We start from the raw sequence: 27,877 nt of genomic DNA on the forward strand, positions 1-27,877 counted from the left end.
AAACACAGCCTTCAGAATTAAACAGACCTGTTCAAAGCCTAGTTCTGCCTCTTTCTAGCTGGGTGAATATGGACTTTTTGGTGATATCATTAAAATAACAGTACTCACATAAGGAGAGTACTTACTTCGGTTGGATAAGGCATTTAAAGATATCTGGCAAAGATAAGCACAGACAATAAAACTCCCATGGATTAGATTTGTTGATAACCTAGACATTTTCTATATTACACAGATGCTGTGTATGCCCTGGGCAACCAGGAAGTGCATTTAAAATAAGAGAACCAACAGAAGGCACTTCTGTAAGTGGGTGAAGGAGTGTTCAGGTTATTGTAACCAACGTAACCCAGACAGCTTAGCCTACTGGCACCTTGGTCCACTAAAGGTTTTCGGTGATGTATATTCTGTTTACATTTCAGGAATAGACTCCATGCACATTGGCAAAATGCCCAAGCTTCCAGAAAAAGGGATCAGGAAACAAAAAGTCTCATCAGCAAGATTTCCTCTGAAACAAAGTGCAGAGGAAAAAGATGAGAGTAAAGAGTACCTTCGATACCGGAACACTTTCCTAAAACTGAAAGGTGTCTTTAAGCCTGTGCCTCTCTTTCGCACCCAGAAGACCCCAGGCAGCAATCCGTCCTTCAGGTACCAGCCTCATTTGTCTTAATAATTCATAGTACAGTTTATATTCGAAAGAGCTTCAGATGGATGTCTCATTCAGTCCACCCACAAATGCCAAGCAAGACCTGTTACGTTGCTTCACACAGGAGTGCTTTCTAAGCAGGGTGGGTTAAGGTGTCACCACTTATGTGCTATTAAAGAAATACTTTTCCTAAAAGTGGGACAAATTTATATGCCTAGATTCAAGCATCTGAGTTCTCTCCACCCTGCTTCCCAAGAGGAATTCAAATCAATCAGGAATCAAGACTCAGTTTGTTTTCATCTCTTTGGGGAGCACATATTTGAAACCTGACCATATATTTGGGCTGAAAACTCCTGACTCTGTGTTTGGTGATGGTAAATGAGGGCCAGGAGTTGTTGCTTCCCTTACCTTCTTGCACAGTTCTTCTGAGAGAAATGTGTCCTTGTTTTCTTCATCAGCATAAAAAGCCAGGTTCTCTATGCATCTCTGAGTCTCACTACCAAACAGGGATGCTTCCCACCTCAGGTGTCACCTCCCTCCAGGTCCGGGGGCAGGGGGGAGGCGAGGGGTGTCATGTGGGGGTAGGTTGTCTCTACACTGGAATTCACTCTGAGTAGCAGTGTGAAAATCCCTAGGATTTCCAGTCCTAGTACTGCTTCAGTAACATTGGAAACAATAAATTTAAAGTGGCAAATGCCATGAGGTAAATGTTTCTTGTATTGAAAGCATAGACAGAGCCACCTGGATGGCTCAGTTGGTTAAATGTCTGCCTTCGGCTCAGGTCATGGTCCTGGGGTCCAGCCTCATAATGGGCTCCCTGCTCAGTGGGAAGTCTGCTTCTCCCTCTCTCTCTCCCCCTCCCCCTGCTCATGCTCTCTCTCTCAAATAAATAAACAAAATCTTAAAAAAACAATGAACAAAGCATTGGCAGCAGACTTCATAAATGCCACTAAACAAGCAGTCCTACCTGACACCTGCACATGGGAATTCATTCAACTAAACTGCCATCTGCCGCCTTCCAGGCATGTGGCAGTCAACAACACAAAGACTTGGTCCCTGTCCTCCAAAGACTTCAAAGTATGAATGAATACCATTAATCAGTGGAAACTAAGGAAGTAAGTGCTAGCAGAGCAGAAGAGATAGAAGGCTGAAGAAATTTTGTGGAGAGAGAGATTTTTTTTTTTTTTTTTTTAGAAAGGATTTTTTTTCCCCCAGGAGCCTTTGAATAAGGTTTGTAGTGATTAGGAGAATTGGGATATGCAAGTAGGGAGAGCTGGTACTCCAGGAGGAGATGTATAATAAGGATGGTGATGGTACTAATAATGTCAGGGATGGCTAACCTTTACTGAATACTCACTAGACACTAGGTACCGGGCAAAACACTGTACCTACAGGATTTAATTGAATTCTCATGACACACCTAAGGGGTGCAATTATAATTAAGCCCATGCTGCCCTTGTCACCCTGCAAAGACACAGCTGGTGAGCAGAGCAGGGATTTGAGTAAAGGCATATAGATAGGTCAGCGCAGGCAAGTTGGAGGAATGTTGAGCAGTTTGGTTTTCCTGGTGCTTAGGGTATGGAAGATAGGATAACCAGGATTGAGGCCAGATCATGGAGGGCCTTGACTCCAGGCCAGAAATGGGTACAAGTAGCAAAATTAACCAAATCCTTTAAAATCCACAGTGATGCAGCAAACAGACACTGTGTGAGTCAGGCCTAAGATGTTTATTCAGGCTTTTAAATTTCCTGTGAAAAGTCAAAACCCAGTCACTTCACATTTAAATGTGGAATTACTTTTATGACTCAGTTATGTGTTGCAATGATATCTGAAGAGATTAATATTAATTCAATAAGGGCTCCATTTATTTCTATAAAAACTTAATGGAAACTTTTAAGTCTGCAATTGGACTCTAAATCTTGAAATAAGCATAATAAGGGCTCCATTTATTTCTGTAAAAACTTAATGGAAACTTTTAAATCTGTAATTGGACTCTAAATCTTGAAATAAGCATAAAGGCTTAAGCACCATGAATGAGAAAATCCATCTTCCGTGCATCACTTCTCTATATGGGTTTCATGCTCTAGTTCAATTTCCAGACAAATCCTATGCATGGAGGACAGGCTGACACCAGGCAGAGGGAAAACAGCATAACACCCTGATAACACGCTAGCAGAGAATATTAGCTATGAGACTTCAGCAGTTGCATACCTCTCTTTATCCATAGAATGGGGATAATAAACCTACTTCACAAGACTGTGAAAGAATTAAATAGGATGAAACATGTTAAGTTTTTAGCACTGTCTACCATCCCATAATGTCCCAATGTAAGACAGTTAATATAAACCAGCCTGTTAGTGAGAAAATGTACTATTTTATTGTGTGCTTAAGAAATTCAGATTGAGAAACAAGATGGGATTGGGAGAGACACAAACCATAAGTGACTCTTAATCTCACAGAACAAACTGAGGGTTGCTTGGGGGAGGAGGGCTGGGAGAAGGGGGTGAGATTATGGACATTGGGGAGGGTGTGTGCTTTTGTGAGTGCTGTGAAGTGTGTAAACCTGGTGATTCACAGACCTGTACCCCTGGGGATAAAAATATATGTTTATAAAAAATAAAAAATTAAAAAAAAAAGAAATTCAGATTGACTTTCTATACCTGTCAATATTTTGGGAGTCTTCGAATTCTTTTTTTTTTTTTAAGATTTTATTTATTTATTTGATATAGACAGCAAGAGAGGGAATTCAAGCAGGGGGAGTGGGAGAGGGAGAAGCAGGCTTCCCGCTGAGCAGGGAGCCCAATGCGGGGCTCGATTCCAGGACCCCAGGATCATGACCTTAGTTGAAGGCAGATGCTTAAAAACTGAGCCACCCAGGTGCCCCTGGTTTTTTCCTCAATTATTTTTTCCACCATTATTCATCCTGAGAATTCTAAACATCCCTGTTTATAAGTACTTTTTAGATTTGTTCTATTATTTTAATTCTGTCTAGATCAAATCCATCTTCTGACTATTGATTTTGTAGGTTATCTTTGTTAGAATTAGCTTTCTTTGATATGTTTTCAGATTTTTTACTCTAGGCTCATCTTTCTGTGGTGTATGTGTATGTCTGTATATTGAGTGTACTTTGAGTGAGTGCATTGTGTGTATGTGTGTGTGTGTGTGTCTGTCTGTCTGTCTGTCTGTTTGCCCCTCCTGCCTGGTGAGTTTTCAGTTGCCCTTACCCAGAACCCCAAGGCTTCACTGTCAAAATCAGGTCCAATTATGGTGGGGTGGCATCCTGCCCCATGAATATTAGGAATATTGTAGACCAAGTCTTCAGGCCAGCAAGCAGCTTGGTTTAGTCCTGGCTGACAGATACACTAGCTGATCCATTGGAATTGCTCAGGGATGCTCAGAATGCCTCTTCAGAGGCCCTGATGTTGGTGTGCTCCATATTTACCTGTGAGAGGCTTCGTAGACAAAGGTGGGGATGAAGAGTAAATGGTCATGGGAAAACAAGAAGGTGTTACTGGGGCTGGGACCTCTAGTAGCCTATTCTTTACAGGATGGAGATCAGAACCTTCATTCCAAACATTCCTGGTTTATTTGATGGTAATTGCATCCTGCTCTCAGAGCTCTCTGCTACTGTGCAGCCACTGGCAAAGATGGTATTCTTAGGTCTCTTGTCCCCTTATCACTCATATTGTGTACCCAATCATGCATGCTAAAAGTTGTGTTTGGTTTTTTTTAATCATGTGTTCTTTGGGGTATTAGGTAACTAACTCTAGAAATAACATTAATATATTTGAAGAGGAAAAACAAAGTGGGAGGATTTGCCCTACCAGATTTCAAGAACTTTTGTGGAAGGTGGGGGTACGTGCCTGGGTGGTTCAGTGGGTTAAGCCTCCTTTGGCTCAGGTCACGATCTCAGGGTCCTGGGATCAAGCCCCGCATCAGGCTCTCTGCTCAGCAGGGAGCCTTCTTCCCCGCCTCCCACCTGCCTCTCTGCCTTACTTGTGATCTCTCTCTGTCAAATAAATAAATAAAATCTTTGAAAAAAAAAAAAAAGACTTTTTAGGAAATAATAGTAACTAAGATAGTATGATATTGGCACCAGGCTATTTAGATCAATCGAACAGAAGAGAGAGCCCCAGTCAGACCCAGACAATATGGAAATTTGATATAAAACAGAAATAGCAATACAAACCAGTTAGGAAAGGATGGATTATTCAGTCAGTGGTGGAGGGACAACTGGTAGATAATAATATAGATATAACTGGTAGATAATAATAACTGGTAGATAATAATCTACCTACCTATCTATCTATCTTCCTTCTAAGTAGGAAGATTCCTACATCCCATCATAAACTGCCGGTAGACTAAAGAGCTAAATATAAAAAGCCAAATAATAAAATATTTAGAAGAAAAATAAGGAGAATATTTTCATCGCCTTGTGGTAGAAAATAAATTCTTAAACCAAAAACACACCAAAAAACAGAAACATAAGGGAGACCATTGATTAAATTTAACTACATTAAAATAAAAGCCCTATATACAAAAGAAGGAAAGTACAAAAATTTCATTGCAGCAGTTTGCAATAGTTAAAAACAGTTGGTTGAGCATCTGACTTGTGATTTCAGCTCAGATCATGGTCTCATAGGTTGTGGGATTGAGCCCTGAATTGGGGGGGGGGGTCTGCACTCAGCAGGGAGTCTGCTTGGGATTCTTTCTCTTTCCTTCTCCCTTTGCCACTCCCCACTCATTCCTCACTCCTTTCTTTCTCTCTAAAGTTAATAATCTTAAAAAAAAAAAAAAGAAAGAAAGAAAGAAGGAAAGAAACTACCCATATTTCCATAACCAAGAGGATGTATGATTTTTTTTATTGTGGACATCTGTCATTTGTTTTGACCATCCAGCATCTGAACCTACTTTATGCCTAGGGACTCCCTGCTTGCCAAGGCAGAGTCTACTTTCACACTAGATGACAAAAACACCAGATTGTTGCTTTCTCGGTCCCCTCTGAAGCTAGGGCCCAGGCACATGACCCAGGTACCGCTAGTACCATAAGCCTGCCCCAGATTTTCATGCAGCCATAAGGGCTTCCTAACCCTCTAGGCAGGGAGGGGTGTCAGGGGCACAGGGCCTCCAGAGGCTGTGGTGGCAGTGGTTCTCACCACCATGTTCTGGGTCAGCAGGACCATCAGCTATGGCTGTGGTGCCCCTAGTGGGCAAGTTTTACAGTACAATTTGGGACATTTCCCGTGGGTCAGTGGACCCTGCAAGCCTGATTCTTCCACCTTTCCAAAGATTTTCCGAGTTTTTTTAATACATTCCTTTGTTTTTGTTTGTTTGCTTAAATTAGCCAGTTTGTTTCTGTTGCTGTCAGCTAAAAACCTTAACCCTGATAGATTATGGATTATGACATATTGTGTAACATACATGAGAATGCATACATCAAAATCAGGGCAAAAATTGGGTGAAATCAAGAGAAGTCCTTGGGGCTGTAAGTTGCATCTGAAATTATAAAAATGAAAATATATATATATATATATATATATATATATAGCAAGTATAGTAAAATACTAAGATTTGATAAAGCAGAGTGGTATGTACAAAGCTTCACTTTCTTCTTCACTTTTTCGTATGTAGGCTAGCACATGAACACACTGATACACACATGTATAGACTTTTATTATTACGAATACAGAACTACTAAGAATATGAAGCTTTCAGAGCAACAGTATTCTATTGAAATTATTTGCCTCTCTTTCCAAAAAAGAAGATCCATTTCTAAGTGAGTCTGTATTTAAATTCACTTATACACATTATGACAAGAAAGGGGAAAAAAACTTTTTGAAAATAGATCTAGTAGGGCATGAAGGTGAGAACTGAAATAACATTATATTTATATGTGGGGTTTTTCTTATCACAAGGAAATATATAATCATCTTTTCTCAGAAATGTGCTTCTACCAAGGGGAGGCATCAAGACTTTTCAAAAAGCACAACTTCAACAAACATAACTGGGCATTTATCCCATTTACTAAGTTCCTCGGGTTCAGCATAAAGTAAATGAAGCCAATACTGAATATTCTAATGATAATTTTTAAAAAAGACTCTTCTAGTTACCCAGGAATGCCAGGTTTAGTTTTTTTTTTTTTAAAGATGTTATTTATTTATTTATTTGTCAGAGAGAGAGAGAGCACAAGCAGGCAAAGTGGTAGGCAGAGACAGAGAGAGAAGCAGGTTCCCCGCTGAGCAAGGAGTCAGATGCGGGACTCAGTCCCAGGATCCTGGGATCATGACCTGAGCCGAAGGCCGTGGCTCAACCAACTGAGCCACCCAGGCATCCCCAAGAATGCCAGTTTTAAATAACTTAATTAAAATATTTTATTTAACAAATTTCAGGATCACATAAAAATTCTTTAAGCATAATTAAAACTCGCAAGATTTGGTTTTATAAGCCTTATAACCTCCCTAGAAGTTTTGTGGAAACATAAACTTATCCCTGCATTACAGATGTTAATACTGAGGTATAAAGAAATCAGAAGATTTATAGTTAGTGGAGAGAAGACAGATTAGAGTTAGTGGACAGAAGACAGATTCAAATTTAGCTTTCTGATTTGTATTCTTGCTATTGGGTTACATGGTTTATTTGGTCTATTAATAGGCACCAATCAGCTCAAAAGTATGCTGTAGGTGTTTCATCTCCAGTCAGTGAGCCATTGTAATAGAACAACAACAAAAAAATACATGTGCATTCAAGTTCCAGCTTTGTCAGTTACTACTTGGGTGCTTTAGTCAATTTATTGAATTTTCTGAGCGTTAGTTTTCCCCATTTATGAGACTGGAATAAAGTGAGTATCTTACAGACCAACTTTGATGCATTCTTCTTGCATTTGTCAAACTGCAATTAAGACTCTAAGTCTCACTCTTACTGGTCAATTACTTGCAATTATTTAGATTAATTAAGTCCTCTGAACACAAGGCTTATATTTGTTTCAGAGCCACAGGTGCTTATGTAACTGAAAAGGTTTACATTCAATTCTTTCAGTGTATTGAAAAGTGTTTTAGCACATTGGCACATAAAATTCTATCCAGAATTACACTTAAATGCTTTACCAAAGTAGCCACTTTGGTTTCTTCTAAAGTGATACTCTTTCTGCCCTCTCAGTTCTTTTTTTCTTTTTCTTTTTTTTAGATTTATTTATTTGAGAGAGAGAGCAGGAGCACAAGCAGAGAGAAGGGCGGGGAGAGGGAGACAAGCAGATTCCGGGCTGAGCACAGAGCCCAACATGGGGCTGAAAACCCAGGACCCCAAGATCCTGACCTGAGCTGAAATCAAGGGTCGTTGCTTAACTGACTGAGCCACCCAGGTGCCTCTGTCCTATCACTTCTTTGAACATGATTTCTTACCATTACATTTCTAGGCTTCCTCCTCCTCCCATTAAGAACAAGGATGCATGGTTTGATCCTCGGCTGCTCTGTCCTGTGGTCCTCAGGAGGATATTGTGTGGGCAGGAAGGGGGCACATGCCAGTGTAGCACTTACAGCGTCCCTGAAGTGACAGACCTAGAGTATGATCACCTTATAAGCCACCGGCTGTCCTCCACGGATCAGCTCATTGTAGTCCACGTGTTCTCAGCTAGCAACGTGGACAAGACTACAAAAGAAATGGCCAAAGTGTACAGAAAACTGAACAGATGTAAAAGCATGCCTTGCCTTCAGGTGAGTGTCATGTGTATTAAGACATATTGTGACTAATGTTTACTTGCTCTTACATCTTAAGACATGTCCTCAGCCACACAAAAGGCCATGGAGGAATTTCTGCCCCACTTTTTCAATTGAGGTATGACCTTCATATAATAGAGGTCACACATCTTAAGGGCATATAGCTTAATTAATGTTTATATATGTGTACACCTATATGATGACCGCCCAGATCAAGACACAGAGTACTCCCAGGCCCAAAAATGCTCCCTTTTGCCCTTTTCAGTCAGTAGCCCACCTACCTCCTGCCCCTGGGAACCACTTTTCTGACTTCCATCACCATAAATCAGTTTCGTCTGTTTTAGACCTTCATATCCATGGAATCACAGTGTACACATTTTGAAACACACAGTACGTTGTTGTGCTTCTTTTGCCAGAGACTCGGAAGGTCAATACCAGGCATGTCAGCATCCTCGCATCTTGCCCCCATGATGGACACTACTAACCCAGCATCCTTTTCAGCCGAGCCTAGACTGGGCCCTAAACTCCTTTCCCTGACTGCACTGCAAGCAGCCTCTACCAGCTGACCCGAGTAGTAACTCGTGAAGCCTTTTCCCCACGAGAGCCTTTACTCTCAACACATTTAATGAGTATCCTCTAAGCCTAGTTGATTCTATCACTGTGACATTTTTTCACATTTGAGCCTTTTTTCCAATTCCATTGTGTCTGCCTATTTCAGGCTTTCGTCACCTCCCATCTGATTCTCTCCAGTGACCTCTCTGATGAGTTTTCCTGCCTTTGGTCTTGGCGCCCCTGGTATTTGTTATATGTTGCTGGGTGTTCTTTTTAATATACGGACACGAGGGCATCATTCTCCTGCTGACAGTCTTCTAAGGACGTCCCTTCAGGCCAAATCCAATTTCTTTAGTATTACATTGAGGTCCCCCTCCTAGTGGGGCTCTTTCCACCCTGACTGCTCAGTTCCCTGTCCCAAACCCAGTGATAGCCCCAGGGGATATATTAAAGAACCTTTGCAGAGTCCAGGTCTGAAGCTGGTGGGAGCTAAGGACTTGGGCCACGTTGCCCTTTGTGGACATGCTGCCACTAAGTGGCCTTTTAAGATGTTGCCCTAAGTAGCCCTGAACTTCTTTTGAGGGATGTTACAATATATTTTCCAGCCTAGTGTCCCCTATTTGAAGCCCAAAGTGAAAATTGTCTTTCTGAATGAGAAGCTTTACTTCCCATCGAAAAAAAAATTTTTTTTTTAGATTTTTATTTATTTATTTAATAGAGAGATCACAAGTAGGCAGAGAGGCAAGCAGAGAGAGAGGGGGAAGCAGGCTCCCCGCTGAGCAGAGAGCCTGATATGGGGCTCAATCCCAGGACCCTGAGATCATGACCTGAGCTGAAGGCAGAGGCTTAAACCACTGAGCCACCCAGGCGCCCCCAAATTTTTTTAATTTATAATTTTCTCTGATACTATTCTTTCTTTTCTTTTTCTTTCTTTCTTTTTTTTTAAATGCAGTGTTCCAAGATTCATTGTTTCTCTGCTACTATTCTTACTTCCTATAAACCACCTCCAGTCTTTTGCTAAAAAAGCAGAATATAAATAAATCTAAAATGTAAGTTTTGATGAAGGAAATATTATTTCATCCAGCAGAATTGATAGCAACCTTGTAGGAAAGTGACATGTCATTTTGTAACTTTGAATGGTGAAGAAAGAGAATACAGACTTAATTGGCTGGGTACCACAGGGTACCCTAGATTCTTTTTTAGATCATTTTTAGATTTAAAAATGAAGGGAATGTTCGCATACCAGAGACCCTAAAGGGAATACAAATAAGAATGGGGAAGATCATAAAACATGTTAACATTCACCTAAGAACTCCGGTCTTCATCAAAATGGTGGCCTGGTCAGACCAGGGTCTTGGCTCCCACTTCCTTTTCTTTCATTCCACCTAACCAGGGAACTGGGAGGACTGTGTGATGTTGAAATTGTTAAGCTGCACTTGGAAGCTGGCCAGCAATAAGAATTCATGGGATACTCTGGTGGAAGCATCAAGGGTGTAGACAAAGCTCCTAGAAGGGTAGCCTGAGCCATAGGGATATGGGATGGGTTCTGGGAGCACAGGGAGCACTGGTTCTGGGAGTGGCACCCTCACCCTTCCAGCCTGCCCTGAAACCAGATTCCCCTGCCCAGAGCTGGAAGCTTCTTGATAGCAGGGCCCTGTCTTGCTCACCATTGCAGCCCTAGTGCTGGGCCGAATACATGGTTAACATCTACAGTGTATTTGTCAAGTGAATAAATGAACCAAAAAATGAATGAATGTTTCTTTAGTCTGAAGGCCAGATATGAGGGTATCTGGTCACTGCTAATTCTTTCTTGGTTTCATAGGAAGTGCCTCTGGGACCATGGCTTGTGAAAGGAACTAGGTCTCCCCTGAAGAGACAGATAAGCTAAGTGGATGAGAGAGCAGGACCATAGTCAGGAAGAGTTCAAGTCCTCAGAAGGACAATAATGTCCATTAAATCCCAAGGGCTCTGATATACTTGGTGCAGACAGTACCTGCCATCCCCCCAACCCCATACCTGGCATCCGATAGACACTGAGTAAATGTTCACTGAACTGATCTGAGATGGCAAAGTCAGAATAAGATCAAGAGAGCCGATATTTATTGAGCACTTACTGTGTTGCAACCACTATTTACCTGAAATACCATTAAATTCTCAAAAGAGCCATAAATGGCTGGCTTTCTGCATTTGAGTCCATTGAGTGCAGGTCGATACCTGAGACAGGACAGATAGGTCATTTGTTCAAGTTTCCTCAGTCAGGTAGGGGTGGGGGTGAGAGTTACACCAGGGCCCATGCTCTTTAGCACCATGCTCTGCCATGTAGCCTCGTGGAGCAGGAAAAGCAGTGGCTAAGGGGGGCAAGAGTGGAATCAAATGAGATGAATGGATTGGGAGGAATGGCACATATCCCGCATCTCAGAAGTATGAGCTTGGGCATGCTGAGGCAGAAGGCATGGCAGGGGCCCATGTGTGTGCTCAGCAGGAATTGTGAGGGCCAGTACAGCTGATAAAAGGAGCCATGCCTGGCTGACCCCTTTCAACAATGAGGAAGTAAGTAGATACAAGTAGTATCTACTTGAGGATGAGGCTTTTTTGATAGCACAATTCTGTAAATTTATTCATTCAGGTGATAAACATTCACTGAGCTCCTACAATATGCTGGGAGTGGGATAGCAACTTGATAGAGAAAAATGAATTAGAGCCTGATTGTGTCCTCAAGGAAAAGACAATCCAGAGAAGAGTCACAACAGGTGACATGGTGACATGAGTGCTGGGTCAGAAGTATCAACAGAACATTTAGGCAAGAAGTGGCTTGTAGGACTAGTAAGACTTGTAAGACTTAACTGAGTGAATATTTCTCACAAACTACGTTTTTGAAGGCATGTTGGAAAACTACACGTTGGAACACAAGAAGATAGCAAGTTGTCTTTCCCCTGGGAGGTGGGAAAGACATCAGTATTGGGGGGGGTGCACTTTGAGGGAGTTAGCAGCTAATGAAGGTTGCAGAGATCTAACTCTGAGGTTCAGTAAGGAACCCCAACTCTCCTTGAAAAGGAAGAGGAGCCATTAAAGGGTTTTAAGCAGAGAAGTAATGTGAAGAGATTTTGTATTTTAGAAGAATAATTTTGGCAGAATGTTCCAGAAAAAATTAGAATGACAGAGAGACCTAATACCACATTTACTCAGGTGAGAAATGGTCAGGCAGTGGCGGCTGTGGGAGTAGAAAAGGATACTAAGTCTGAGTTGTAGTTAGAAGCAAGACTCTGTAAGATTTTATATGTTGGGTGAGGGAAGAATTTAAGATGCCTCGAAGCTTCTTGCTTGCACCGTTAGAAGAAGAACAGTACCATTTGTTGAGGTAGGAAATTCAGAAGGATGAGGATAAGAAATGTCTGTTACCTATTACCTATTACTACATAACAAACCACCCCCAAAACTTACAGTCCTAGTACAGCAACTGCATATTTGCTCATGACCTGCTCAGAACTATCAGGGATGACCTGACACAGCATTGGCTGGGCCAGTTTGAGTACAGCTGGACGATTCAAGAAGAGCTTCATTCATATGGCTGGCAGGTAGATCTGCTGGTATTAGGCGCTCGGCACTGGCTATTGGCCAGGGACCTCTGTTCTCCTCATGAGGGCCACCTTTCTAAGAGTTATTCAGGTTTCCTCACACCATGATGTCCATGTTTTGAGAAGGAATGTTCCAAGAGGTGAAGATGGAACCTGGAGACCTCTTAAGGCCTGGTCTCAAAAGTTATACAGTATACTCTTGGTCATAGCCTATCACAGGGCCAGCCCAGATTCAAGTGGAGTGGAAGTAGACCTCCATCTCCTGATAGGTAGAGTGCAATCTTTAATCCACATAAGAATGTTCAAAGAGGGATGCCTGAATGGCTCAGTCACTAGAGCATGGATCTCTTGATCTAGGGTCATGAGTTTAAGCCCCACATGGGGCATAGATCTTACTTAACACACACACACACACACACACACACACACACACACACACACACAAAGAGAGAGAGAGAGAGAGAAAGATGAAAAATTCAGATTGGGCATGTTGAGTTGGAGGTACTAGAGTGTCATCAAAATGGACACATCAGGAAGTAGGCAATTCAACTGACAAGTCTGATACTCAGAGGAGAGCACTAGCTTTGGAAAACATTTGGTGCACAGAAATAGTAGCAAAAATTATGGATTACCCAAGCGGTATGTGAAGAGAGAGTGAAGAGCAGGAATCTATTTTAGATATTCAGATTTTATTTTATTTTTTAAAAAGATTTTGTGTATTTGACAGGCAGAGATTACAAGCAGGCAGAGAGGGGGAAAGCAGACTCCTGCGGGCTCGATCCCAGGACCCTGGGATCATGACCCAAGCCTAAGGCAGAGGCTCCAACCCACTGCGCCACCCAGGTGCCCCAGATATTTAGATTTTATATATTTAGAGGTCAAGTAAAGGAAAAATTGTGCTTGACCAAGACTGGGATGGAAGACACAGAGAAATAGAAAGAAAACAGAAGGGTGGGACCACAGAGGCCCAGGAGAGAGTTCGAGAAGGAGGACTGTAGTAATTTCAAATCCCTCAAAGAGTTCAAGAAATAGAAGAAACATGAAAATGTCCACTGGCTTTGGCAATACAGAGGTCTTTGATGAGTTTAGGAAGAAGGCATTCCTAATGGAGTGATAGGAATAGAGTCTAGAATTGTTGGCTCAAAGACGCAAATACTGCTGAATGGAACAAAGGATTTGTTACCAGGGATTTAATGTCTTTACAACTTTTTTTTTTTTTTTTTTTTTTTAGAGTTGTTCAGATTCATTTCGATTGCTCAAATATGACATCACCTCTGCATGTAAATTTACTGGGGGCAGTTGTCCACTTCTGGTTCAAAGGCACAATGTCATTCCAGGAATATTTTTGGTACGTGCTTTGAGATATATGACTGTTTTAACCAACCTACTATGTTGTTATACGTCAATGATGTTGTGTATGATGCTTGTGTGATTTAGAGATTATTCATAAGAAAGAAAGGAGGGGGCGCCTGGGTGGCTCAGTGGGTTAAAGCCTCTGCCTTCGGCTCAGGTCATGATCCCAGGGTCCTGGGATCGAGCCCCAAATCGGGGTCTCTGCTCAGCAGGGAGCTTGCTTCCTCCTCTCTCTCTCTCTCTCTCTCTCTCTCTGCCTGGTCTGCCTCTCTGCATACTTGTGATCTCCGTCAAATTAAAAAAAAAAAAAAAAGGGAAAGAAAGGAGAGAGTGAAAAAATAGATAAGCTCAAATCACAGCCTTCTGGGCTTCCCCCCTGACTATAGGTCTTCTTAGAAGTGCAGGTGGTTATTCTTCTAAATGTTGGATTATCATTGCAATTGCTCTAATGAGGTTAAACATTGAATACTCTCTTAACACTGAGGTGATCAAATCCTCTACCTCATGAGTTGATATGTGATTATAAATGCTAAACTTTAATTCTTGCCTTTAAGAAGCTTATAACCTAATGGAGGAGATAGGATACATAATATCCATATCTTAAGGCTGAACAGAGTGACTGCTTTGACTGAGACAGCCCAGTATGGTAGAAAAAGCAGAAACTTGGAAAATCAACAAACCTGAGTCCAGACCTTGGTTCTACTATTTGCCTTTTCTATCCTGGGGCAAATTACTAAGCCTCTCTGAGCCTGTTTCCTCCCTTACAAAAAGAGAAAATGATAACCAACTCATAAAATTGTAAAAATTCAATGAGATAATGTGTATGAAGTGCTCATTTCAATTCCTGGTATATCGTGAGTACTTATTAAATGATAATTCCCTTCCACCAATTTTTCAGTTCAACAAATGTGTATGGAATGCCTGTCCTGTGCCAAGCACAATATTGGTTCTGAGGATACAAATTTTTTAAAAAGCCTCAGTCCCTCCTGCCAAGGAACTCCTAGGTCAAGGGCAGGGCGGTGCAGACTGTGGCTTCCTGAGAGTCATGAGATGTGAGCTGAACCTTGAAGGGGTTTTCATACAGAGAGGTAAAAAGGAGAGGGAATTTCCAGAAAGAATCAGTGTTACTAGAAAAGGTAAAAAGGAAAGGCTGAGAACATAAGAACTCTGGAGAGAGAGAGAAAGAGTAAGCGAGCATGCATGTGGCGGAGGGGAGCGGTGGGGAGAAGAGGGAGAGAGATTTTCAAGCAGGCTTTATGCCCGGCATGGAGCCTGATGCAGGGCTTGGTCTCACAACTCTGAGATCAAGACCTAAGCCAAAATCAAGAGTCCAGCGCTTAACTGACTTCACCACTCAGGTTTGCCTGAAGACCCGGTTTTTAGTCCTGCACCTTCTGCTATAACCAGTGGTATATATTTGGGTTGAGCTCATCTGGAGGTGGAGGAGACTAGATTAGATCAGTGGCTCTCACTGCTGGCTCCTGCCTTAGCTGCATGAGCCTTGGTACAGTCAAATCAGAATTCCTGGGGAGGAGACTCAGCATCAGCTTTTTCCATCAACTTTATTATGATACATTCTACATACAATACAAAGCACTCACTTTACTGTACAGTTTCAGAAACTTTTTGACAAATGTGCATACTCTGCCTCCACAATCAAGACAGAAAACATTGCCACCACCCCAGAAAGTTTCCTTCCACCTTCATCCCCAGACAATTGCTGATCTGCTTTCTGTCGCTATAGATTAGGTTTGCCTTTTCTAGAATTCATCTAAAAGGATTCATATAATAAGCATTCTTTCATTGGGCTATTGGGAATGTCAGTGTTCCTTAAAAGGTTCCTTGGAGGGACCCCTGGGAGTCTTAGTCTGTCAGGTGTCCAACTCTTGGTTTTGGCTCAGGTGGTGATCTCAGAGTCATGAGCTTAAGCCCTGCATTGGGATCCACACTTAGTGGAAAGTCTGTAAAAGTTTCTCTCTGCCCCTCTCTACCCTCGCTCACTCATGCCTTCTCTTTCTCTCTCTCAATTAAACTAAATAATTTTTAAAAATATACATGCATACATACATACATACATACTTCCCCAGATGATTCTAATGAAGAACAAAGGACTGGATGCTCTCTCAGGGTCTTTCTAGCTAAAAAAAAAAAAAATCATGGTTTCATCTGCATGCCTGAGGTACTTTATAAGAATTGCATTTTAGGAGTAGTAAGAGTGACTGCCGTCATTGTAATAATTATGACAATGCCAACCCTAATGTTCATAGAGCTTTTACAATATGTCCAGGCCCTGTGCTGTTGTTCATCTGTATTTTCCTACCTAAATCCCCACAGCAGGGATTAACCGCCAGGGCAGTAGGTGCCAGTATTATCCCTGATAACAGAGATGGAAACTAAAGCTTAAGGAAACTAAGTGACCTGTCTAAGGCAAGGAGCTAGCTAGCGAGTGGTGCAGTTAGGATTCAAACCCAGATTTCCCTCCAATAAACAGATTGCTTTTAATCAAGATGCTAGAAAAGATCCTACCAGGTGAAGTTTCAGCTTCCAGGACTGTAGAAGTGTAAAGTGATACCAGATGAATGCTTTCAGTTTGTTGATGCATTCCAGCCAGAGAGAAGAAACTAATTTAAAGGTACATTTAGCAAGAAAGGCTTGAGGCAAAGAACCTCTCACCTTAATATGAAAAGTAAGCCAGTTGGCTGAGGGTGTCAAATGGCAGATAAGACTAAAGAGACTTGGGGCGCCTGGGCAGCACAAGTTAGTTAAGTGTCCAACTCTTTATTTCAGCTCAGGTTGTGGTCTTGGGATCGTGAGATGGATTCCTTCCTTGGGTTCCATGCTCAGTGGGGAGTCTGCTTGAGACTCTTTCTCCCTGTCCTTGTCCCTTTACCCCGGCCCCTGCCAATTCTCTCTCTCTCAAATATATAATAACAATACAGACTAAAGATACTTGGGGGAATGAGATGGGTCAGAGGCTGCATCCATGCGTATCTTTTGACATATATACAAAATAGAGATAGCAAGAATTGTTCATCTACTGACATCATTCTAGTAAAGTGAATAACCTCAGATCACCCAAAAAAAAATATTTAGTTTTCAAAATACACATCCACTGTCTCTTTGAACGATGAACAATAAGTCTTATTCTGTGGTAGGGAAATCTTCCCACATACTTGGCAGGTGATCATATACCTCCCTCCTTCTGCAAGCCTGGTTGATACTGTGTCTTGGCAGACTTGCTTGGTTGGTTATAGTCTATGCTTCCTATAAATTTCCTAGTGGTTAAAAAAAAAAAAAAAAACTTAGGCACAATGAAAATATATGTCCTCCTTATATTTGCACTCATCCCAAATCAAAGTCTTGTCAGCCGAGATCCTCCCAGCTCCCTGTAAGAGAATACATGAACACTTAAAACAAACAGGTTCCTATTTAAATGCTGGCTTGCCAAGCCAAGCCAAGATCAAGGCTCAGCCTCAGCCCGCCTAGTGTCTGTCCACTGGGTGACAGTGTTGATCTGTCTGATACAAATGTGCTTTGTCTCTGGGCCAGAAAACTCCGGGAAAGATTGCAACCAGATGGCTTTCTGAGGGCCTTGGGGAATGGCTCTGTCTTTCTTCTCCAAGTATGGCAGAATCCTTGTTTTTCTTTATTTTTCTAGGGAAAATGTGAGGTGTAGAATTGTTCCAGTTACCATGTTGGGCTGGGTTTCTGTGCAAAGTGGTACAGAGAGCGGATCTGATTGTCCATAATAAGTAAACCTATATTTTCTTCATAATGTAAGAAGGCAAAAAGCATTGTGAAAACTCAGCTGAAAATGCACTTCAAGCTGTTCACCTAGATGCCATGGGATGGATTGATTCTTTACCCAAGGTGTTAACTCTTACACGAATGGGCTGGTGTCTGCGAAGAGTGTTTCCCAGGGCTCTGACGAGGGGCAAGGTTGTCTGTGGAGTACTGTTTCCAATTTGCTGGGGCACGGTTTGTGCATTGTTCTACCTGTTCCAACGTGATCCCTGTCTTCAGGAGGAGAGAGAAATAGTTAAGTTAGAGCAAATACTGTAAGTCAAGTAAGACTTGACGTGATCAGTAGAAATGATGGAGTTAATGTAAGAGAGCAGAGGGAATAATGGAACCATGCATATTCCCACTTTAAAAGGAGAAGGCCAGAGAGTGAGTTGAGTGTTTGCTTCAAGATGCTAAGAGGGCTGGTTTGGGCAACGATTCTCTTCCACTTCTCCTCCCCAAGATGGAAAGGACAATGATTTAAAATAATGGGACTCTTAAGTGAGCAGTACAGCAATGTTAATGTCATACTCTGCTTCCAAAGTTTTAAAATCAGTTTGAAAGATTAGAATAGAATTACTAGTTTGAGAAATTATACCACAGAAACTTTTTAGCACCTAAAAGGGGTTTTTTTCCCCCCTCCTTTGCTTTACATGATATTGTTTGGTTTAATCTATTTGTGCTGATAAGTTAGCACATTTATATTTTATTACATTTAACAAAACTTTGGGGAGATATATATATATAAATGTTTACAAAATCAGTGTTTGTACAGTCAATTTATGATAAGAGAGTAAATATATGTATGTATGTATATATATATATATACACACACTTAAAAATACAGTAAGACTGCAGTAGTAATTTGTTAGGGAGTTCTGTTGGAATTCTGAGACCTTCAAGTCTGGGTTAGAAATCCAAACAGGTTGTCTGGCTGTGTGAAGATGGGGCTCTCATTCTAGGGCTCACACAGACATTGAGCAACACAGGGCAAAGGTGAGCAGTGAGTGACCCCCGTCTCTGCTCTTTGGACATTTCAAGGCCTCTCTGGGCCTAATCGACCACACCCAGGCAGCATGGGCCTATTTCAGGCAAACTGTCGCCACAAATATTATGATATTCCCTTTGGTGCTAGTATTTTCTACCCAGCCGGGGTCTACCATTTCATCCTCAGAATGAAAGGATTTAGGAGAGGTGGCTCACAGCAGAGGAAGATGAGCACTTTCTGAGACTCACCAGAACAGAATGGATTCTCTCAGGGAGCAAAGCCAATGGGCAGCATGTCCCAACGTGTCTGCCTGCTTCCCCAGCGAGGCTCAACGAAAGCAAACAGAGAATTGGGTAGAGGCGTGTACACCCACAGAAGCTCTAGAACATGCTCTCTGTTGATCTCTGCAGACACGAGCACAAGATGCGTTCTTCCTCCAATTTCTTTATCTTCTTCATTCTCTAGTGAAGGTCTTTGGAGGCTTATGTGGCCACTCCGTGAGACGCCAGCACCACAGATAATTTGAGAAGAGTGTCCTCATGGTAAAATCTGATTTTTTTAAATTAAAAAAAAAAGCATAAAGGAGAAGATAAAAATCATCCATGCTTCCTGCTACCCAGAAATAAACACTGTTAATTGTTCACTGTCTATCTTCCCAATGTCTACACATACACACACACAACCCAAACTAGAGTCTTGAGGCACATATAACAATATATTATAAGCATTTCCCTAAATCATCAAGTATCATTTCTATATTCTTTTATAGCAGCATCATTTATGTAGGCTAAATAATATTTCAGTACAAGGCTGGACCATGATTTATTATTTACTATCTCTTTTGTTGCTGGGCACCAAATTATTTTAAAGAAGAACATTTTAAAAAATAGAGCGGTCTCCCAACAACATAGATAGAACTAGAGAGTATAATGCTAAGCAAGATAAATCAGTCAGAGAGAAAAATACCATATGATTTCACTCATGGAATCCCACTCATGTGGAATTTAAGAAACAAAACAAATGAGCAAAGGGGACAAAAAAGAGAACAAAATAAGAAACAGACTCTAACCTAGAGAGAACAAGCTGGTGGTTAGCAGAGGGGAGGAGAATGGGTGAAATAGGTGATGGGGATTAAAGAGCATACTTACCGGGGCTCCTGGGTGGCTCAGTGGGTTAAAGCCTCTGCCTTCAGCTCAGGTCATGATCTCAGGGTCTTGGGATCGAGCCCCACATTGGCCTCTCTGCTCAGCGGGGAGCCTGCTTCTCTTCCTCTCTCTCTGCCTGCCTTTCTGCCTACTTGTGATCTCTGTCTGTCAGATAAATAAATAAAATCCCCACACATTGGCCTCTCTGCTCAGTGGGGAGCCTGCTTCTCTTCCTCTCTCTCTGCCTGCCTTTCTGCCTACTTGTGATCTCTGTCAGATAAATAAATAAAATCTTTTAAAAAAATACTATAATAAAGAGAGCATACTTACCATGATTAAAATAAAATAAAATAACTAGAGCTGTCTAATGTGGGAATGCAGAGCTTTGCAAAGCAATGAGCTCTTCTTTTCAGAGGCTAGAGTATAAGTTTTGGAGGGATATCTCAGAAGGAATTGCTACCTTGAGTGGATGCCTTCTTTCTATTTTCTAGCCCCATTTTTCTTGGCAATTATTTTTCTGCCCAGGTTTCACCCTCCTCCTCTGTGCTTCAGTCCCATTTTAGTCTGACTGTCTCTTTCCTCCTCCTTAGTACCAAATTCAGAAATCACTGACTGCATATCTGTCCCTACCGTAGGCTTTGGAGCCAAAGAGGAGAGTCCCTTTTCTGGCCAAAATGACCAGGTACGCTCTAGACCCAATAAGCTTTTCTGTTTAATACTCGAATAGCTTGGTATCACATCATAAAGTTATACCAAGCCTGTAATGTTCTTTAAAAATGGGATACTATTTTTAAAAAATGAGATACTGTTTAAGATGGGCATGAAAAAGAGTTGACAGAAGACATTTTAATTGTGTCTAAAATAAGAAAAAACCTTCCAAGGAGATGCCCTCTATGTACAGTAGCATCAGTATGTGTACATAAAGACTGAAATTCTGTCATTAGTTATAAAGTCTAGCAACATTGTATCAGTCCCTTGAGATCTTCAATTCTGCTTTGATCTCATTTGGGCTAGGAATCTACTCTTCTGATTTTTGTTGCATCCTTTACAGTGGTTACAAAATCAGTGTTTGTACAGTCAATTTACAGTAAGAGAGTAAATTTAACATTTAGAACCCAAAAATCTAAAGGGTATCCCTGTTTCCAAAAGCCAGTTTTCATTCTCTACTTGGGAGCCCATTGTGTAATCTGTGTAAATAAGATGAAGCCAGTGATTTAACTTCAGACAAAAAAAAATTTGTTGGATGTATTTCAGCAACTCTTATTACCAAAGGGAATAAGCCACATTGTCTTAGGAATTATGTGTTTATAGAAAATTATAAACACAATTCTAAATGCCTCTAATGAAACAGTGAGTGGCAGAACTTCAAACTGAACCAGCTGATGGACCCGTGACTGCTTTGTGACATGCTGATGTGCCCTTTCCTCAGCTTCTCCCAAGCTGGCTGTGACTGCTTCCTTGCACCCCCGCCACGGTGCTCTCTGTTTAGGGTAGAACACCTAGGTTTTAGAAAAAAGACCTTTGAATCGGAGTCTTTGCTGGATATTAAATTTCTTTAGTGAGCCCCTTCCTTCCCAAAGCATATGGTTTTCTCCTTTGACATTGGATTGGGCTCAGATTTAGTACAAATGACTCATGGCAACTCTTATTAAATAATGTTTTCATTTATAAAGCATTCTGTATATCTCATTTGGCTCAATTCTTATAACAATTCTGTGAAGCTGGCATGCCACAGGACATTTTCTCTCTTCCTGACCAGGGAACTGAAGCTTGAGTGGCAGAGGGGCTTATCCATTATCACACAGCTCATCAATCCTGGGGTTGGGTTAGCAACTTTCAATCCAATACTCTGTCTACTATACACAAAAGAATAAAGAGAGGAAGTGTAAATTGACGCAGCTGCTGTGGGAAACAGTACTGTGGTTTCTCAGAAAATTAAACAAAATTATCGTATGATAATTTGATAATTAACCAAAATAATTGGAAGCAATGATTTTATCATATGATAATTTGATAATTAACCAAAATAACTGGAAGCAAGGACTTCAACAAATAATTGTTTTAGGGGAGCATTATACACAAGATGGAAAATACACAAGATGGAAAATTCCAAACATCCATTGACAGATGAAAAGATAAACCAAATGTGGTATAGACATACAGTGAAATGTTCAGCCTTAAAAAAGAATGATCTGTTCCCTAGGATAATATGTGTTGTATGATATGTGCTGTTTGATGATTCTGATATAGACCATAACATCGATGCACCTTGAAGACATTATGCCAAGTGAAGTAAGTCAGAAACAAAAAGACAGATACTCAATGATTCCACTTGTATGAGGTCCCTAGACTAGTCAAATACAGAGAGACAGTAAGAATCATGGTTCCTGGGGCTTTGCAGAGAGGAGAAAGGGGAGTCGTTGCTTAATGGGTACAGAGTTTGATTGGGATAATGGAACGTTCAAGAGAGGATGGTGGCGATGGTTGCACAAAGATGTGAATGTCCTTAATAGCACTGAACTGTATGCTTAAAAAGAGCTAACACAGTAAATTTTGTTACATTCTCCCACAATAAAGAGAAGAAAGGAGAGGTAGTGTGTAGGAAAAATAGCAAACCTTTGATTATACCCTTTGTTCTGCCCCTGACTTGTTAAGTGACCACAGGTAATTTACCTCTCTAGTCCTCCATTTCTTAATCTCGGTATTGGGGGATGGGATTAGATAATCTCCAGGCATCCTCCTAATTCCAACAGTCATCAGAAAACTGGGTTTCCCACATAAAGTATTATATCATCTGCAAAGAGTGAGAGTTTGACTTCTTTGCTGATTCAGATGCCTTTTATTTCTTTTTGTTGTCTGATTGCTGAGGCTAGGACTTCTAGTACTATGTTGAATAGTAGTGGCGATAGTGGACATCCCTGCTGTGTTGCTGACCTTAGGGGAAAAGCTCTCAGTTTTTCCCCATTGAGAATGATATTCGCCGTGGGTTTTTCATAGATGGCTTTGATGATATTGAAGTATGTACGCTCTATGCCTACACTGTGAAGAGTTTTGATCAAGAAAGGATGTTTTACTTTGTCAAATGCTTTTTCAGCATCTACTGAGAGTATCATATGGTTCTTGTTATTTCTTTTATTAATGTATTGTATCACATTAATTGATTTGCAGATGTTGAACCAAACTTGCAGCCTAGGAATAAATCCCACTTGGTTGTGGTGAATAATCCTTTTAAGGTACTGTTGTATCCTACTGGTTAGTATTTTAGTGAGAATTTTTGCATCTGTGTTCATCAAGGATATTGGTCTGTAATTCTCCCTTTTGATGGGATCTTTGTCTGGTTTTGCAATCAAGGTAATGCTGGCCTCATAAAATGAGTTTGGAAGTTTTCCTTCCATTTCTATTTTTTGGAACAGTTTCAGGAGAACAGGTATTAATTTTTCTTTAACTGTTTGGTAGAATTCCCCTGGGAAGCTGTCTGGCCCTGAGCTCTTGTTTGTTGGGAGATTTTGGATGACTGCTTCAATTTTCTTACTGGTTATGGATCTGTTCAGGTTTTCTATTTCTTTCTGGTTCAGTTTTGGTAGTTTATATGTCTCATTTCTTCCAGATTGTCAAATTTGCTGGCATATAGTTGCCCTTAATATGTTCTTATAATTGTTTGTATTTCTTTGGTGTTGGTTGTGATATCTCCTCTTTCATTCATGATTTTATTAGTTTGGGTCCTTTCTCTCTCTCTTTTTTTTTAGTAGTCTGGCCAGGGGTTTATCAATCTTATTAATTCTTCCAAAGAACCAGTTCCAAGTTTCATTGATTTGTTCTACTGTTGTTTTGGTTTCTACTTCATTGATTTCTGCCCTGATCTATATTATTTCTCTTCTCCTGCTGGATTTCAGCTTTCTTTGCTGTTCTTTCTCCAGCTCCTTTAGGTGTAGGGTTAGCTTGTGTATTTAAGACCTTACTTGTTTCTTGAGAAAGGCCACACATTTTCCCCTCAGGACCACCTTTGATGCATCCCAAAGATTTCAAACAGTTGTGTTTTCATTTTCATTTGTTTCCATGATTTTTATTTATTTTTTTTTAAGATTTTTTTTAAATTTACTTATTTGGGTGGAGATCACAAGTAGGCAGAGAAGCAGGCAGAGAGAGAGGAGGAAGCAGGCTCCCTGCTGAGCAGAGAGCCCGATGCGGGGCTCAATCCCAGGACCCTGAGATCATGACCTTAGCCGAAGGCAGAGACTAACCCACTGGGCCACCCAGGTGCCTTTAAGATAAAATTTTATGTCATATTACTTCAATAAAAGAAGAATGAAAGTGACAATATTAGAGCACCCCAAAAAGTGATTAGAACAAATAGGGGTCAGCAGGCTGGGAGCTGTGATCTGTCAGGGGTGAGGCTCAGGTGGGAGATACAGATGGGGATCACTTGAGGATCTGTGCTGCCACTTGGTCAGAGTAACTGTGGTGCCGAATCTTATCACTCAAACCTGGGATGTACTGTCATTCTGACTGTCTGTCTCATCAAATACTCTGGTTTGTTGTTGAACAGTTGGGGCTTGCTTCCATAATAATGTGGAGCTGTTGTTGAATTAAAGGACATAGGGCTCAGAATTTGTCTCCTTACCAGTGGGGAAGGATGAACTGCAAACAGGAAAACCAGCTCTTTTGATCTGGATCATGAAGGAGTCAAATCACAGAGCATTCCTGGTTAAGGCCACCTCTGGGAATGCTGGCATCCCTCAATGTCTGCCATGAGTCCCCTGCAGACTCCCAACATTCTTTTCCACAGACTCAGTGACTATCTCTGTATGCTAGTGACACCCCCATCTCTAGCCCTATTCCCAGTTTCTCACCTGAGCCTTGGACCCATATACCCATATGCCTCCTGGACCGCCCCACTTAGAGGTGTTTTAGGGAGTTCAGAGTCAACATATCCAAGATGAAACCCACCTAGATCATACAGGGTAAGGTAGAGAAGGCATGAGGACAGTTGTAAAAGATGAGACTAGGCTGGATCATGCTAGGTCTCATGAGTTATGATGGGAACGATAAGAAATGGAGGAAGGGGAGGGAGAGAAAGGGGGAGGAGGCAGGGAGGAAGGAGAAGAAGAGGAGAGAAAGGAGGAGAAGGAGGATAGGAGGGTGAGGAGGACGGGAAGGAGGAGAAGAAAGTAGAGGGCAAGGAGGAGGGATACAGAGAGCAGGAGAAGCATGAACTTGATCCTAAGAGGAACGAGGAACACTGAAGTATTGTAAAGAGGGAGGACCATGAGTGTATATCCATGCTTTAGAAAGATCACTATCAGTTGAATCTAGATAATGAATTGGAGGGAGACGAAACTGTGGGCTGGGAGAACTTTGAGGGAGCTTTTGCGAGAGAGGAAGGAGGCAGTGGATCCAGAGTGGGGATTCTGCTTGGGCCCGAATGTTGGAGGGGAATGGTGTGCCTCAGTGGCCATCAAAGTGATACCAGTGAGCTTGCCTATAATCCTAGGAAAAGTCTAGGGAAGAGAACCACTGTGTCCTGGTCACCTGCCTGCTGTCCACCTAAAGAGTCTCTTTTTACATCAAACCTCCTTCGTTCCTTCCTTATGCAAAATATTGAGTGCCTACTGTGTGCCAAACACTATAAAGTAAGTGAGGGAAAAGAGTGATGACAAGACAGAGGAACAGGATCAAGGGATGCTCTTGCATGCCCCAGCATGCTGCTTAAAACGTTCTGGGTTTTGTTTTAGTTAGGGAGACTGTTTCCTGTAAGAACTCACTCAATCAGTCCCTCCTTCCCTCCCTCACTTCCTTCCTTCCCTACCTTTCCTCTTCCTTCCCTCCCCTCTCCACTCCCCTGCCCCCCAACAAATCACCAGAGTACAAAGTTGTTATAAACCCTCATAAGATCTTAAAGGATCCCGGTGTGTCCCTACATATGGCAAATGTATTTTTGCTGAGATGTATTTTTGCATTTGATGAAGTCCTGATTGTTTTAAAAAGACCTCTTGGATGCACCATGAAGACACGCTAAATGAAAGAAGCCAGACACAAGTGACCACATCTTGTATGTTTCATGTGTGCAAAATGTCCAGAATAGGCAGATCCTTGAGATAGAAAGTAGATTAGCTATTTCCAGAAGTAGATGGAGAGGAAATGAGGAGTGACTTCTTGTGGGCATGGGCTTTCTTTGAGGGGGCTGAGTATGTTCTGGAATTAGATGGTGGGTTGTACCACCTTGTAAATATACTAAAAACCACTGAATTGTACAATTTAAAATGGAGATATAATGTTCATATAGCCGTTTTTTTTTTTAAAGACCTCTTCTCCATGCTACCCTCGAAAAAAATACCAAGAAGGATAGAATGTAGTGAGAGACCAAGGCTAAGGGTCATAAAAATTATTCCTGCTGTAGAAATGACTTGGGTTTCATGTGGAGCTATACTAAGAGTACACAAACTGGATTCAGCCAGCTCACATTCCTGTGTAAATTATTCTGCACCAACTCTCAAAGCCTTCCTTCCTTCCTGAATGTCTGAATGTACCTTCTAATCATAAATACAGTGAATAGCAGAAGGTAGTGATCAGTGAAAGAAACTGATGATTTTCTAGTTTTATCCCCTGCTGTATTTTATGGGCATGAAGGCATTTATTTTGTTTCTTAATTAAGTATCTTTGGTCGCAAGCAACAGAAACCAATTCTGGCTAATATAAGGGATAAGGGGGGTGGTTTTGGAAGGATTTAGGGTAAGCCACAGAATCAAAGACAGACTTTATTAGGTCCTTTCCTAAGACCACAGACGTCGCCTTAGCCAGGGCAGCCAACAGTCCTCAGCGGCAGTCTCGGCCACCGCCACCAGATGGCATCAGCTCTCAGTGGCATCCACCTCAGTCTGTCCTCCCCACGCGGTCCGGGAGAGATCAGGTCTAATTGGCCTAACTTCAATCACATGCCCAATCATATGCAAAATACGCTCAGAGATCATGTGTGTAGCCACGAGCTTTAGTTTTGGGAATGTCTTCATGTGTGCATATCCAGATTCCAAAGTGTGATATGAACAGAGAAGCATAGCTATTGTGAGTTCAATGATTTTGAACATTGCTTTATGTATCATGTTTCCAGTTGGGAAAGCCATGTGACCCTTCCATCGGTGCTCTTACTGGGTAAAGTATTGAGAATGAAATTACTCTTTATGCTTCTAAGTAAATTACATGGTCACCACGTTCCCCTGCCCGGTAACATAGAGACTGGTAAGGACAATTGAGGAGATGAGGCTTAGCACAGGGAGAGGGGGATGCAAAGAGCTTCAATCTTAATACTTACCCCAGGAGGAGCTATAGAAGGTGGGCCGCGGAGATGTAACTACTTACAGCTCTTATGGGCTCCTATTTCTCCTCTAAGGGAAACAAACAAACAAACTATAAGGTTTAAGAAAATAATTAACCTGAAGAAAACCAACTAATTATGCAATTATAAATAACTGAAATTTTCATTCTGTTTTCTTTACAAATCTAGCGCCTCCTTAAGACATGGCTTTGAAATCTTTGAAGTTAACTTTAAGTGTGTGAAAACAAAGAAAAATATCTAGAAACAGCTGGTTTAGGTGTGTCTGGTTTGACTCTGAGGAATTAGAATGCAGGTTCTTTTGGCTAGGAGGCTTCTCCTATCACACTGTATGCATGGGACACCTGCCTGGCCCGGTTGGTGAAATTGGGGACCTCTTAATTATTTTTTTTTTTTAGATTGATTGATTTATTTGAGAGGGGGGGGGATACAGCAGAGCGAGAGTCTTAAGCAGACTCCCTGCTGAACATGGAGCTCATGAGGCTCCATCTCACAAACCTGAGATCATGAACTGAGCCCAAACCAGGAGTCAGGCACTTAATGGACTACACCACCCAGGTGCCCCTGGAGTAGGCAACTCTTGATCTCTGGGTTGAGTTCAAGCCCCACGTTGGAGGTAGAGTTTACTTTTTTTTTTTTTTAAGATTTTATTTAATTTGTCAGAGAGTATACATAAGCAGGGGGAGCAGCAGCCAGAGGGAGAGGCAGGCTCCCCACTGAGCATGGATCCCCTTGTGGGACTCAATCCCAGGACTCTGGAATTATGACCTGAGCTGAAGGCAGACACTTAACCGACTGAGCC

The 27,877-nt window shown here is 41.5% G+C and overlaps 1 protein-coding gene and 1 long non-coding RNA gene across 9 annotated transcripts in view; one reads left to right on the forward strand and one right to left on the reverse strand.

Annotated features, from left to right (window-relative positions):
* The window catches only part of LOC106003321 (uncharacterized protein C3orf20 homolog), a 122,707-nt gene that overhangs the window by 82,976 nt on the left and 11,854 nt on the right, over positions 1 to 27,877 (forward strand). For 3 of the 8 annotated variants that reach the window (XM_045084821.1, XM_045084819.1, XM_045084818.1), the window contains 3 exons: positions 417 to 642; positions 8,052 to 8,349; positions 13,711 to 13,827. In XM_045084821.1, the coding sequence (XP_044940756.1) occupies positions 417 to 642; positions 8,052 to 8,349; positions 13,711 to 13,827 (641 nt within the window). Of the gene's footprint in view, positions 1 to 416; positions 643 to 8,051; positions 8,350 to 13,710; positions 13,828 to 19,068; positions 19,245 to 20,383; positions 20,431 to 27,877 lie in introns of those variants that run through there. The other 5 variants (XM_045084820.1, XM_045084822.1, XM_045084823.1 and 2 more) reach the window with 5 other exon arrangements.
* LOC106005440 lies at positions 16,809 to 27,438 on the reverse strand. Its single transcript, XR_001178786.2, has 3 exons — positions 27,055 to 27,438; positions 18,852 to 19,152; positions 16,809 to 17,849 (listed from the first exon to the last, which is right to left on the reverse strand). It is a non-coding gene; the product is annotated as an uncharacterized LOC106005440 (long non-coding RNA).

Source organism: Mustela putorius, unplaced genomic scaffold (assembly GCF_011764305.1).
Source record: "Mustela putorius furo isolate JIRA1106 unplaced genomic scaffold, ASM1176430v1.1 tig00000788_pilon_pilon_pilon, whole genome shotgun sequence".
NCBI classification, from domain to species: Eukaryota; Metazoa; Chordata; class Mammalia; order Carnivora; family Mustelidae; genus Mustela; species Mustela putorius.